The sequence below is a fragment of the Botrytis byssoidea genome, assembly GCF_014898295.1.
Source record: "Botrytis byssoidea strain MUCL 94 chromosome Unknown BBYS_005, whole genome shotgun sequence".
Lineage (NCBI taxonomy): Eukaryota > Fungi > Ascomycota > Leotiomycetes > Helotiales > Sclerotiniaceae > Botrytis > Botrytis byssoidea.
In genome coordinates this window covers 677,622-690,856 of record NW_024065846.1, presented here as the reverse complement: position 1 = coordinate 690,856, position 13,235 = coordinate 677,622, and the positions used below count along the sequence as shown (strand labels likewise).

The 13,235-nt window shown below is 41.7% G+C and overlaps 4 protein-coding genes across 4 annotated transcripts; 2 read left to right on the top strand and 2 right to left on the bottom strand.

The window, feature by feature from the left end:
- Nucleotides 1–123: 123 nt before the first annotated feature.
- Nucleotides 124–1,107, top strand: EAE97_003019 (uncharacterized protein; the record flags this gene model as incomplete). The annotated part of the gene is made up of 6 exons (XM_038873531.1): nucleotides 124–157; nucleotides 217–262; nucleotides 320–334; nucleotides 402–436; nucleotides 498–738; nucleotides 789–1,107. 6 exons carry the CDS (start codon nucleotides 124–126, stop codon nucleotides 1,105–1,107), a joined length of 690 nt encoding a protein of 229 aa, XP_038735394.1.
- Nucleotides 1,108–2,298: 1,191 nt separating this feature from the next.
- On the top strand, nucleotides 2,299–5,562 carry EAE97_003018 (uncharacterized protein). The gene is made up of 3 exons (XM_038873530.1): nucleotides 2,299–2,500; nucleotides 3,065–4,319; nucleotides 4,369–5,562. The coding sequence occupies exons 2-3, from the start codon at nucleotides 3,093–3,095 to the stop codon at nucleotides 4,567–4,569; spliced, it is 1,428 nt and encodes a 475-aa protein (XP_038735393.1). The 5' UTR covers nucleotides 2,299–2,500; nucleotides 3,065–3,092; the 3' UTR covers nucleotides 4,570–5,562.
- Nucleotides 5,563–6,777: 1,215 nt separating this feature from the next.
- Nucleotides 6,778–7,799, bottom strand: EAE97_003017 (uncharacterized protein; the record flags this gene model as incomplete). Its single annotated transcript, XM_038873529.1, has 3 exons — nucleotides 6,778–6,872; nucleotides 7,041–7,557; nucleotides 7,611–7,799. The coding sequence occupies 3 exons, from the start codon at nucleotides 7,797–7,799 to the stop codon at nucleotides 6,778–6,780; spliced, it is 801 nt and encodes a 266-aa protein (XP_038735392.1).
- A 1,912-nt stretch (nucleotides 7,800–9,711) lies between these two features.
- EAE97_003016 (uncharacterized protein) lies at nucleotides 9,712–10,753 on the bottom strand (the record flags this gene model as incomplete). The annotated part of the gene is made up of 3 exons (XM_038873528.1): nucleotides 9,712–10,380; nucleotides 10,448–10,672; nucleotides 10,751–10,753. The coding sequence occupies 3 exons, from the start codon at nucleotides 10,751–10,753 to the stop codon at nucleotides 9,712–9,714; spliced, it is 897 nt and encodes a 298-aa protein (XP_038735391.1).
- Between the last annotated feature and the right edge of the window lie 2,482 nt (nucleotides 10,754–13,235).

Sequence of the window (13,235 nt, the reverse complement as noted above, 5' to 3'; positions counted from 1 at the left end):
GCCTGTTCGAGAGCTTCAAATCGGTAGCTCATCTTCCACCCCAACGAACATAACGATTAACGATTCGCATTTGTTTTTTCTACATATTCAAAATTAAATAACACCAATATTAAAACTTTCAAGATGGAGTTTGGAAACACAGGAATGTTGAATGAAGGTATTTCGGTATCCAACTCAGCTACCAGTGGAGTGAAAGCTAACGAGAGCTTCTTGAAGATGGTATCCATGTGGATATGGATCGTTTGAAGAAGGGAGAAGTCAAGTAAGATACCTAGGTATCCTAGCCCTACATTTTGAGCTTTACTGATTGATATGATAGTTTAGGAACCTCCATGTAAGAAGCCTAGAGACCACGATAACAATAATGTTCGACTGGAGATCAGCGTTGACATTGATTACAGTATGGCCATAAACTTTAAGGATGGTGTCATTTTGGGTCAGTTCTTTTAACTAACAATCTGCGGGGTATACGAGTTACTGATGGTTGTATTGGATAGGTGCGGACAGTAGAACAACAACCGGCTCATATATCGCAAATCGAGTTACAGACAAGCTCACCCAAGTACATGATACAATTTGGTGTTGTCGATCGGGTTCTGCGGCTGATACCCAAGCTGTTGCGGATATTGTTCATTACCAGCTGGGAATGTATGGAGTTTTGAATGGCAAAACACCAACTACACAAACGGCCGCCGCTATGTTTCAGGAACTTTGCTACGATAACAAAGATCAATTGAGGTATGAATGATGTTCAACTCCGCGAGTTTCTTGTTCTGATTTGAATTTAGTGCTGGTTTGATTATTGCTGGTTGGGATGAGCGACACGGAGGTCAAGTCTACTCAATACCATTGGGAGGATCGTTACACAAGCAATCTTATGCTATTGGAGGTTCCGGCTCAACATACATCTACGGATACTGTGATGCAAACTGGAAGGAAGGTATGGAAGAGGCTGATGCTGTTGACTTTGTTAAGGGCGCATTGCAGGAGGCTATCAAATGGGATGGGAGTTCCGGAGGTGTCATTAGAATGGTGGTTTTGACGGCTAAGGGAGCAAACAGGCATCTGTACTTGCCAGACACGAATTATACCGTCCGTCATCAATAGATGATGAATCAATGTACGAATAGAACCCGACCATAATACCATGGAGTTTACGCAATGGATTTATTTGCAAGGTTTCGTAATGGTGGTCAATCCAGGGAAATTTGCATTTTAATTGAAGCGGTGAGATTAAGAATAGGAAGATTCTCATGTGTGGCTTTCTTTCCGAATTTTAATCGTATCACATTTCTTGTAGGAGTACCTAGTATGATTTGATACTTTTCAGGGTTACAACATGTGTGATTGTTATAGGCTACGGGGCAATTTTAAATGAAGAAGATTCAATAGGATCTTCTTTATGCTTTTAATGATATGGAATTAAGGGTATCTCGGTTTGTTGAGTTGTGGATGGATGTACCTGTGGTTACTAGGTACTCTTGGTATGAATTTGAAGGGAACACAAGCGTTAACTCCAACAACTCCTTTTAGATTTCAAGTGCGATACCGGTCTAGATTCATGATAGAGAATAGGTAAGATCTTGCCTACATAGATGCCTACGTACTCTTGAGATAGATAGGAAATATCGATTCGCTCTAGATGAGTAGAATTTTGACGGCGAAAAGTAATTGGGTCCAACGGAAGATAATTAGATAGCGTAGTCTATCTGAGAGTGGTAGACTACCATTGAAGAATGTATCAAGTTGAGTATGTAGGTATGAACCCTTCCTAGGGCCTGGGAGATATTGATTGATGCTTCAATGTATTTATTAGAGTTATATATATAAATCCACTATATGAATCAATACTCTCTCGTATTTCTTTTCTCTCTTCTTTTTCTATCTTCTATCTCCATAATTCGATTGATCGATCAGTGCGATTCAATCCATGATTTATTTATTACCTTATTACCTCAGGCAATCCTCTCTCTCCCTCGTAAATCCAGGGTTCTCGTAGATCTCCAACTTTTCGTCATAGGTAACTTATTTGCACTTATTACTAGGTACTTTTACTGCAGTCGGGCAGCCTTCGGCCAGTGGTAGTGAATCGATTGTACCACACCCAGCGCCCTCTCCACATCTTCTTTCAACCCGACAGTCCAGCCGCCCCAGTCAGTACATAGTCCCATACCTACATACCCAGTATCTACCCAGTCAGTACTCATCAATCAACCACCTTCTCCGTACAAATCTCTTTTCCATAATTCACGTCCCTCAATAATAATTATAATAATAATAATAAAATCCCCCCCCCCCCCCAATCAAACTTATCAAATGATTAACGACCTGTTCTCTCTCTTGCCCTCTTCCTCTCTCGATCGACCTACACTTGTCACCCTACTCATCTTCTCTTAATACAACAAAACAATTAAAATATCAACCTTTTCTATTCTCGTGGGAGAAATTTGTCCTCTTTCCTCCATTAATCTTTAAATTGTTTTGATTAGGAATGCTGCAGGTAAGTCTCAGTCTTTTTTGAATCTTCTTTATATCGGTGCCAATACGGTGCATGCCTGCCTATTCAAGTCATCAATCAGTGCCCAGTCTCTGCGTGTGTGTGTGTGTCTGTTTGTTTTGTTGTATTGGAATCTCTTGTTACCCCCACGAAAGATTGATAGAATGGCCATAAAATGGCGCGTCGTTTGTCAACCGTGGAGTTTGTCGTCGCAATCTCACAATTCATAAACAATCTTCGAGAAATGGAAGTTTGCACCAGAAGATAGTCGGCAGATGTTCAAAGACTCAGGAAGGATTGTGTTGATGTTGGCTTGTTCATTTACCTTTTTATCCGGTACCTACTAGGTAGTTAAAGACCGATCGATAGGCAAAGTACCTTCACGATAAGACTTTCTGAACCTTCTGGCCATCCTAGCCACCCTACATCAACAGCAAGGACTCAGTCGGCGCTCACTTTTGAAAAAAGACATTCCTATCATTATTATATTCTCTCTCGTCTCCATATTGTTCAAGCCATCGCAGTCTTTGGGAGAGAACAGAAGAGCTAATCGCAACGACTGATCAGGTTTTCACGACCATCACATTTTCTTGATATGGCTGCGGTGATTGATTTTGTGTCAGATTCATCACGCTTCCACCCCCATACAATGATACCCGCTGCAGGGCATCATGGTTCTTCAGAGGATTCACCATATCGACAACCTTCCCGGTCGAGAGTCGAGCCTCCACCAAGTCCGAACCCCCACCCCACATCAGTAGATGATGGTACCCCTCCTCCAAGCGCAAATATGCAAGCCAAATATGGTGACTCTCATGATGTAGACCACCGCACCAGAGTTAAAACCGAGCCTCATATCAAGTCCGAACCTATCTCTCCTCCTTCGAGTTCCAGTCCAAACCCGAATTCACATACACAACAACAATTTACAAGTCAGCGAAATTTCCCTCCATCTTCAGCGCCTCCTACACGAGCCGAGCATTCGCATACTTTGAGCACCGATTCTCCTTTAAGGCCTCGAATGGCATCTGGGACATCCGAGCGGACAATACCAAGATCGGCAAAGTCTCTCGATGATGTACAGAATTATGGTGGTAACACGATCAAAGTTAGAGATTTGGCACATATTGAAAGTTTCGCCAGCCCAGAATTCCTTTCATCCAGAGGTCAGATTGGAGGCTCACGGACAGCAGGTGAGGCTGGATTAAAATACGAGATCAGTGGTATGCCCATTACAGATATTATCGAAATGGTAGCCGGACTCTTGACCAAAATCACCACCACAAACGATCGTCAACATGAAAGTTTACAAAGATCCATTCCATCTGCCGAAAATACAGCCAATCTTACTGGACTATCTTCGAGCGTACTCGCATTTCACGGAAAGAATGTGCCTAGCATTACCATTTTGAGTTACTTAACCAGAATACACAAATACTGCCCAACAACATACGAGGTATTCTTGAGTTTGTTAGTCTACTTTGATAGAATGACGGAGAGAGTTAATGCGGAACCCATAAATGCCATGCGACAAGAAGCCATGGATCTAGATGGTTCTCGACCTTCGTCTACTTATTCTGCAGAGGGTTCTGATTTGGCGGATACCCCACCAGGAGCTAGAAGCGTTCCTGAGCTCAAATCCGAGTTTGAAAATGCTCAATACTCTCACTCACAAGATCCTGAACCTGGATTGGCTCAGTTTCCCCTCTCCCACTTCTTTGTAGTTGACAGTTTTAACATCCATCGTTTGGTTATTGCTGGTGTCACTTGTGCCAGCAAATTCTTCTCTGATGTTTTTTACACAAATTCTAGATACGCCAAGGTAAATTTTATCATGAAATACTTCTTTCCTTATGCTAACGTCTGTCTAGGTTGGTGGATTGCCGTTGAATGAATTGAACCATTTGGAGCTTCAATTTTTATTATTAAACGACTTCCGATTATCTGTTCCCGTTGAAGTATTAGAGGCTTATGGCACAATGCTTGTGGATTTTTATGCTCGAGAGATTGTTGATCAGAAACGAGCAAGTGGTATGACAGATATGGCATATAAACAAGAAGTAGCATCTTGAGATGTCAACGGTACTCATGTTTTCGAATGTAAGAAAACCACGAAATATTTCTTCTTCCTATGTCAATGATTGTCTGTGGGTATAACAGATGTTGGTTATGTTAAGACAAATGGATGATAACGGCGCTCAATAATGATGATGATGATGATCTTTCAGCGAGATAGAATTTCTTCCACTTTTGTATGCGAGATCAACGGCTTCTCTCCTTTCTATACCTCGTATTTGAGATGGTTTTGGTTTTGGAGCAATCGATCATAAAAGATACCCTTCTCCTTTTACTCTCTCTTAATATCCATTCGCAAAGACTATAAGAACTTTAGTTGGTTCTATCAAGGAGCAACTGCCTTCTTTTTGATAGCCTGATTTTTTTGCTGGTGCGGTCACTGTCTAGGATGACATGGGATGACGTAGATTTCACATGTTTCTTTCTTTCCCATCTAGGAGGACTTCATCATGCATGGAGAGACACGAAGATGCAGCAGATACATGGTCGAGTAGTCTTATATCTATGCACTATTTTGAGAGATGGAGAAAGATGATCAGAAAACACAGCTGGTTTGCATTGATTTGGATTGGAGTTGATGACTATCAAGTGTAGCTTTGGTTGCTCGAAGATAGGCGGATGGATCTCAAGATTTGATGGCATGGAACAGCAGAGCAGAACCAGAACAGAGCAGAGCAGAGCAGAAGCTATGATATGAGTTATGATGATTACACACGTTGGAGATGATGGATGGATGGATGGAGGCGTTGGGGGAGTAATTGGTTCGCGATTAGCGCTCATTTATGTGTGTGTCTCTTTCTTATATGTTTTTGTTAGGTAGCTTTCTCTTTTTTGTTTTTTCTTTTCCTTCTTTTCTTCATCTTTCTTTAGGTGTGTAGAGTGAGGAGTTATGTAGTTTGAAGAGTGGGGTGAGGCGATGTGATGTGATGTGAGAATTGAATGGATTGATTAATTTTGATTGGATTTAATTGCATTGTATTGAATTGAATATGTTTGTGGTGTATAATGCGTAGTGTGTGTGTGTGTGCGTATGTGACTTGTATATGATATATGTTTATGTTTATGTTTATGTTTATGTTAATATTTTTCATGTTTGTATTAATATCAACATTGAATCAATATATCTCGGCAAAGTATCCGGAATGGATGCTTACTTGATATCAACAATTAATATTTATACGAGTAGATTAGAGGACTTTTTTTGGGCGAGGATAGGGAAGATAAGGAGGAAGAGGGAGTGTGAGGGAGGAGAGTAAAGGGGAAGAAGAGAAGAGGAAAGGGAAGGAAGAGGAGAGGGAAGGGGGAGGAGAGGGAAGGGGGAGGAGAGGGAAGGGGGAGGAATAGGAGAGGAGAAGAGAGGAGAAGAGAGGAGAAGAGAGGAGAAGAGAGGAGAAGAGAGGAGAAGAGAGGAGAAGAGAGGAAAGGAGAGAAATGTATCAAATATCTATTTACTTGTTCTCCCAATGTTTGTATATATATATGTGGCTATGAGAGTTAAACAAGGATATGTATGTATGTAGATGAATGAATGAATATATAAATAGAGGTGTTAACAATATATTGTATATTGTGTTGAATAAATGAATGAAGGAATGAATTAATAAATGAGTGTATTTAAGAATGATATTGTGTTATATTGTTTATATTGTGTTATATGGGATGTGAATGTGAAGGGAAGAAAGGAGGCAGGTGGGTGGGTAGGTAGCTAGGTATATGTAAGAGGAGTGGGAATAATACATCATCACCATTCATCTCCAAGTAATTCTGAATAATCGCTACCTATGTGGTATGCATTCCCTCGGAAGGCTAGTTGGTATTTTTATGTTTGGTGGGGGTTTGATGTTGATGTTGGTATTGGTATTGGTATTGGTATAGGTATTGGTATGAGCTTGGTAGGTAGGTAGATAGTCTTATATCTCTCTCGTAGTCATCATAGAAACGTTAAACGTTGAATTTTGTATCTTATATATCTTGTATCTTATATCTCATATCTTACATCTCATCGGAAGTCTTAACGACAATGATGATAATGATGATAACGATGAGTTCGTAATTGTCTTGCGAAACTAATTAATCAACCAATCAATCAATCAATCTAAACTAACCAACGAACCTCCAATCTCTCCCCTTCCCAGCCCCTGAGAAATAATAATAATAGTAATGATAATATGGAAGTGAGAATGGATATGGATATGAAAATAAAATCAATGATACGCAAACCGATTCGGCGGATCGATAAATCCATAGCCACGACTACTTTTTATCATGGTGAGGGAGATGATGTCGGCGTTGTGCCAGTCTGGTGGGGGGGGGGGGGGAGTTGGTTAGTTTGGATTTTTGGATTGGAATTTTGAGGATTGGAGTGGAAGGGGGAGGAAGAGGGAGAGAAGAATGTGAAGAGAAAGGGGGTGAGCAGGGAAGTAAAAGAAAACAAAAAACTCAAAAAAAAAAAAAAAAAAAAACTCACAATCCCCCGTCAACCCATGCAAAAAATCTCCATGTGAAATAACCAAAATCTCCACATCGCCTTCGGCCGCCTTCACCCCCTCCCTCCCCAACTCCCACAATCTCTTCAAAACCCGCTGACTCCTCTCCTTCTGCTCGCGACTCCTCCTCCATCTCCCCTCCACAAACCGCCCATCCCTCTCTACATTCCTCTCCCACCCGTCTTCCACCCTCTCAAAATCCATCTTCAACTTTACACCCTCATGTTTCCTCTTCAGCTCCGCCACCGGCGACCCCGTGCAATTCGGCACGGACCCGTATTCGCGCAGATCCGGGTCGACGGTGATGGGGATGCGGGTGCGGGGGGAGAGAGCGAGCAGTGCCGTCTGCAGCGTGCGTCGTAGCGGCGAGCAGAGGATGTGTTGGGGATGGAGATGCGCGAATTGTGTGCGGAGCGTTAGACATTGGGATTTGCCATGGGGTGTGAGGAGCGGATCGGTGAGGTCTCCGGCGCCGCGCTCGCGCAGGTTGTTGTAGCCCTGTGGGGGTGGTTAGGATGGATTTGAGGGGGTTGAAAGAGGGGGAAAAATACTTCGGCGTGACGAACAAAATGTACGATTATTCTTCCTGGACGAGGTTTGGGTTTGGGTTTGGGTTTCGATTTGGGTTTAGAAGGAGGAGGAACTGCTTTCTTCGGAGCCGGTTTTGGTTTCGATTTACCATTCTCCCGTTGTGTTGTGGACGGGGAAGGAGATGATTTTCGCGATGACCAGAAACCCATGATTACTTTGCTTTGACTTCTTGCTTTTGGTTGAACGTTAGGAACTGATAGATGAAATTCGAAAATCGAGACCTCGAAGCGATATAAGTCTTGAATGTACAACTCCCGAGTTCCTGTATACTGGTGCACGAATTAGAGGAAGAAGCTAGGGCTGGAGCTAGAGCTAGAGCTAGAATCTCGAGTTTTAGTTTAGAGTCTCTAGTATGCTCAAATCTATACATATATATATAAATAAATAAATAAATATACAGCGAAAGAAGACACCACACCATATATCCCGGACGGAGAAGGAGGAGCAGAAACCCATGAAGTCATTCGGGAAGAAAAGGGCACACATCACGAAAGGCGATGCGACTAGGTACTCCGTAGCGAGTGGTGGCTAGCCAGGTATTACCCAGGAGATACATTTCTGCCCAACGCGTTAGCCACTTGTGGTTTACTGGACTGGGGGGAGGGGTTGCATATACTGTAATGTATTAGGTGATAAATCATCATGGGTTAATATGCTCTGACTATTTCTTCTGTAGTCACGGATCCACGTGAATGGGAGAGTATTTATCTCTCCAAGGCTTTTGGAAGGAAGGATCAGGAGAGCGGGGGTGAAGTGGCCACGGAGGCGTGTGGTGGTGGATGGGATGGGCCTTGAAATAGGTCGGGGGTAAAATTGAAAAGGAAAGAAAAAACTATTCTTCTACTTGATCGATTATTGATGCGAGAATTTCTTGTAAATTGTGCTTCTTCTTGGTAGGTGAGGTATATTCTAGATAATTGATGAGAGTAGACCCAGATACTGTGACGATAACCACCCCCTGAAGATTTAGCAGTCTCCCATCTTCACACGAGGCTTCAACCCGAAAGTGCCCACCAGTTTTCACCGGGTACCAATCGCTAGGTCTTGAAAACGGCCATTCGACTCACTGCAGAGGCAATGATCGATAAAAGTATCAGCCAAATGCGGAGAACCTTCAAGCTATTCAGCTCTTTCTCCAGGGGATGTACGAATCAACCATGAGTTATGTGGATCCTTACCGCCGCCGCCATTATCATCTAAATCCCATGGAAATCCAGTTCCAGGATAAATGACTGTAATGATGGCAAATGAAATGACGAAGGGATGGTAACTTGACAATTGGTCACCGCAAAAATTACAAAGTGGGAGAAAAGTCCAGGGGACAGAGTACAAAGAGGCGTTACCCCGTAAATTACTGCACTGTAACTTCGTTCCATTTCTCAGACGAATTTTGGCGACTGCTATTTCTAGAAGATTGTGTGGAGAAGGAGCTCCTGGCTTTGAATGAGATTGTAAGAACTATGCAACCAATAAGATAATATAGCAGAATTTTGTTGCATATCTTAAATTGAGGAGAAATTTTCCACCACTGTCGACTAGAGACAAGATGCTAACTGTACGTGTAAATTGCCTTGCATACGACACCCAATAGAATAACGTTGGAGAGGTTTTGTTGCAAATCTGAAAAATGGGAAAGTTTGCCTGACACTATACTAGAGCTAAATGGTAGGGAGGTATGGTAACTGTTGACTCTTCTCAACCACCTAGAACTTTCCAGCGTCAGACTGACTTGTCTGTAACGGATCACGTAACGCTATATAATGAAAGCAGTAGAATAGAAAACGTACCACCTTTTCTCAATCATTAATGTGAACGAAGATTGTAATCATGGAGCCATGTCTAACTTGAAGCAGATAACGCAGGCAACCCAGCTAAGTTATAGAATCACAATCCAAAGTATTCACCAAATTCAACAGTCAAAATAATCAACCAAACTCAGATCAGGGCGTAAAATGCATCATTAGAGTATCATATGCTGTGATCAAGCTCAAAACCTTTTGAGCCATGTAAAATGTGAAGGCAGGTGTTGATACAGTGAGGTTCTCACACATACTTCTTCAACTATTCCTCCATCTTATCTCCTTCAGCCGCCGTCTCAGCCGGCTTCTCTTCTTCCTCATCATCGTCACCCTCCAAAGCCTTCTTCGCTAATTTTTCAGCTTCCTCAAGGATATCCTTGGGTACTTCCTCATGTCTTCCCTTTGTTGGCCCATCAAGGTTACTAATCCAAGTCATCTCAAGCTCAAATTCCTTATCCTTGTTGTCATCATGTGCAACATAGATAATTCGTGCAGCCTCCTTAACACCATCTAATAAACTCAAATTGCCAGCTGCAAGATCCAACTTCTCCAATTCGGCCTTTGCGACTTGACGTCCTTTACCGGTAGCAGCTCCATAGTAACCCCAGTATAATCCACTTGGTTCAATCATGTAAAGACCTGGTCCTCCATATTTCTTGCCCTCAACCTTTCCTCCGGAACCAATGATTGGTCCACTTCCTACTTGTCCATCAACTGGCAATTCTTGTTCGGAATCGTAGCCTGCGACGATTGCAGTTATACCGAATGGTCGTACGGATGAATATAGAGTATATGCTTGAAGATATCCACCCATTCGACTAGCCAAATCTGCGGTTGTAATTGGAGTTTTGTAAACGTTACGCCAGCTTGCAGCTTCATCGCGGGCACGGGAAACGAAATGTCTACCATCTGGTACTAATCCCGAAGATACCTATAAAAGGATCATTAGCCATTTTATCACTTCAAAATGACCATCCAAGTATCAGGATTGTACATACAGCACCCATATGTCTATCGATTGTCGCAATACGTTTGTTGGCTCCCGCCTTTAGGAGCTTGCTGGTAATGACTTTCTCAACTGCAAGCACAACACCATCTTTACATTTGATTCCAACAGAGGTTCCACCATTTTCAACTGCCTTTACTGCATATTCGACTTGAAAGTTTCGTCCATCAGGGGAAAAGACGGAATTCGAGAGATCGTAACCTGTACCTATCGAAGTCTAATATAGGGCAGGAAGTTAGCTTAAGAAGCTCATTTACTGGATCCAAACTGCCAATTTGGATAAATTGAAGCTTACCATGATTTCAAGATTTTAATGGAAGATATTTGGGAGCTTTAAAGACAAATAATTGGGATACGGTGGTGAAATTTGAGAGAGATTTATTAATGAAGCTCTTTAGACTCTGTATATTTAGAGCTCCAGGCCACCACGAAACGCGTTTAGGTTGGAGGGCGGCTCTTAGCGTCATCTTTGAAATTCAAGCCTTAAAAATAAGGTATGTACATATCTATCAGATCGGATTTGAATCACATGACGATAAGAACAATGATCGGAAAAATGATCGGATAAGGTCAAGTGGTGGGCGATAAAGAAAGTTGAAAGAAGGCAAAGGGTCATGAACCCCTGACAGAAAGTGATGCTCAATAGGTAATACCGAGATACCCAATGACAATAATGACATGGGGGGGCTTTGAGGGGAAGAGGGAGAGGGCGTCACTGAGCTGAGAAAGAGGAGAGAAGAGAAGCGAAGGGAAGTCTTATACAGACACATGGCAGGTCACTTGATTTTCATTCATCATCTTTTTGGCCTTAAAATTGATATACTTCCATTTTACGTCCATCTTATTTATACCTGCGTGTGATGAAAGGTAAGGAAAGTATAGAGATTTCTCAAAGTTTATACGAACGATATACGAATACATACAACATTGGATTAGATCTGGTGACGCTCCGCTGGGCCACTGCCGTGGGGGCTTTTTCGCTTCGCTCCAGCTCCTCTGCGTACGGATGGATGTTTCTTAATACCTGCCCAGTAGGTACAGTAGGTACTCATCGGTACTCTTTCAAATACTAGGTACGGAGTAAGTGGTCTTCAGATCAGATAATTGAATGAATATGAACATGAATATGAATATTAATATTTTGAACCAGAAGATGTAGATGGGAAAACCTAGAGCGTAGCGAAGAAGCCTCCACGGCAGTGGCCCAGCGGAGCGTCTTTGATTGCGTATTTGTAGTGGGTAGATGAGTTTTATTACTCAAATCAACTAAAGGGAGATATAGGAGACATAGGGGACATAGGGGACATAGGGGACATAGGGGACATAGGGGACATAGGGGACATAGGGGACATAGGAGACATAGGAGACATAGGAGATACACCCTTCATACATACCCAGTATCCATCTAATTAATTGGTACCTAATGATCTACAAACAGTTGTTCATCTGTATTTTTTTATGTGCACACTGCATTGTAAAGCATGGAGATCTGAAATGAAAGAAAATCCTTATCCAGTCGAGCCCGCAAATTGAACCCAGGTGATACTCGTGTCATGGAACAATTGGCAGATAAAGCAATTAACAGTGTGACGCTAACAGCTGGAGCCCAATATGTTTCGAAAATAGAAAATCATCCGCCTTTGATTCTCTTTAATAGGATTTCATGGTTTGAATATCGTCTTTTACCGTCTTTTATCGTCTCGTCTTTCATCATCTTTTATAATTTAACAAAGAGGGGTTACTGAGTAGCACGTGCTTATCTCTCTTTGATACGATACGATACGATACGATACGATACGATATTTGTATTAGTCCGGAGCATATTGATGAGGGGGAATATCAATATCCACATTGAGATCATATATCTATATCTACCTAGTATATATATATCTATATCTACCTAGTATATATATATATATATATATCTATATCTACCTAGTATATATATATATATATATATATATCTATATCTACCTAGTATATATATATATATATATATATATCTATACATCTATCTTCCTTCAACTCCTTCCTTCCATCCTTCCTTCGACTTTCTCCCTCGATAAACTCCCATAAACACAAACTCTCAAAACCCTTTTCAATTTACTATATTATCTTGCCTTTGCCATTAAATGTTTGGAAAAGAATCACAATCACAATCACAATCACACACGAGATTATAAGACACTTGAAACATTCAGATTCATCCCAACTTCTGTGGCTTATTGGATTGGGTACCGCTACTTTGCTGAACCATTCCAAATAAGCTCATTTATCAATCATTACCAATTCCTACCAATACCTCCCATTCATTACCTACAAAAGGTCACCCATCTTTCTTCCCTCCCCTACCCGCCATCTCCGCCACCACTTCTATTCAATCAATCTCAGAATTCCCTTCCCTTAATCTCTCTCGGGAGTAATTCTATCCTCCTTCCCCTTTACTTCAGTACATACATAGCATAGTCAATAATAACAAGCAAAATCATTTTGCATTTGTCCACACAGTCTGCTGCTCCATTCTCTTGCATACATACCTGCATGTTCCTCTGACTTTTAGCCTTTACTACAAATCAGGTCAACATTCGATTCGAACATTTCTGCTTTCTCAAAGACATCCCGCAACAGTCAGAATCATTTGCAACGTGTGTCTTGCAGGTTATCAAATCATTTACAACATAAGGTATGCTATTCCTTCTTCTGCCCTTTCTCCTCAAAATAGCCCAACTAACGCATCTATCTGCCATAGTATCGAGTAACTACTTGCACACATATACGTC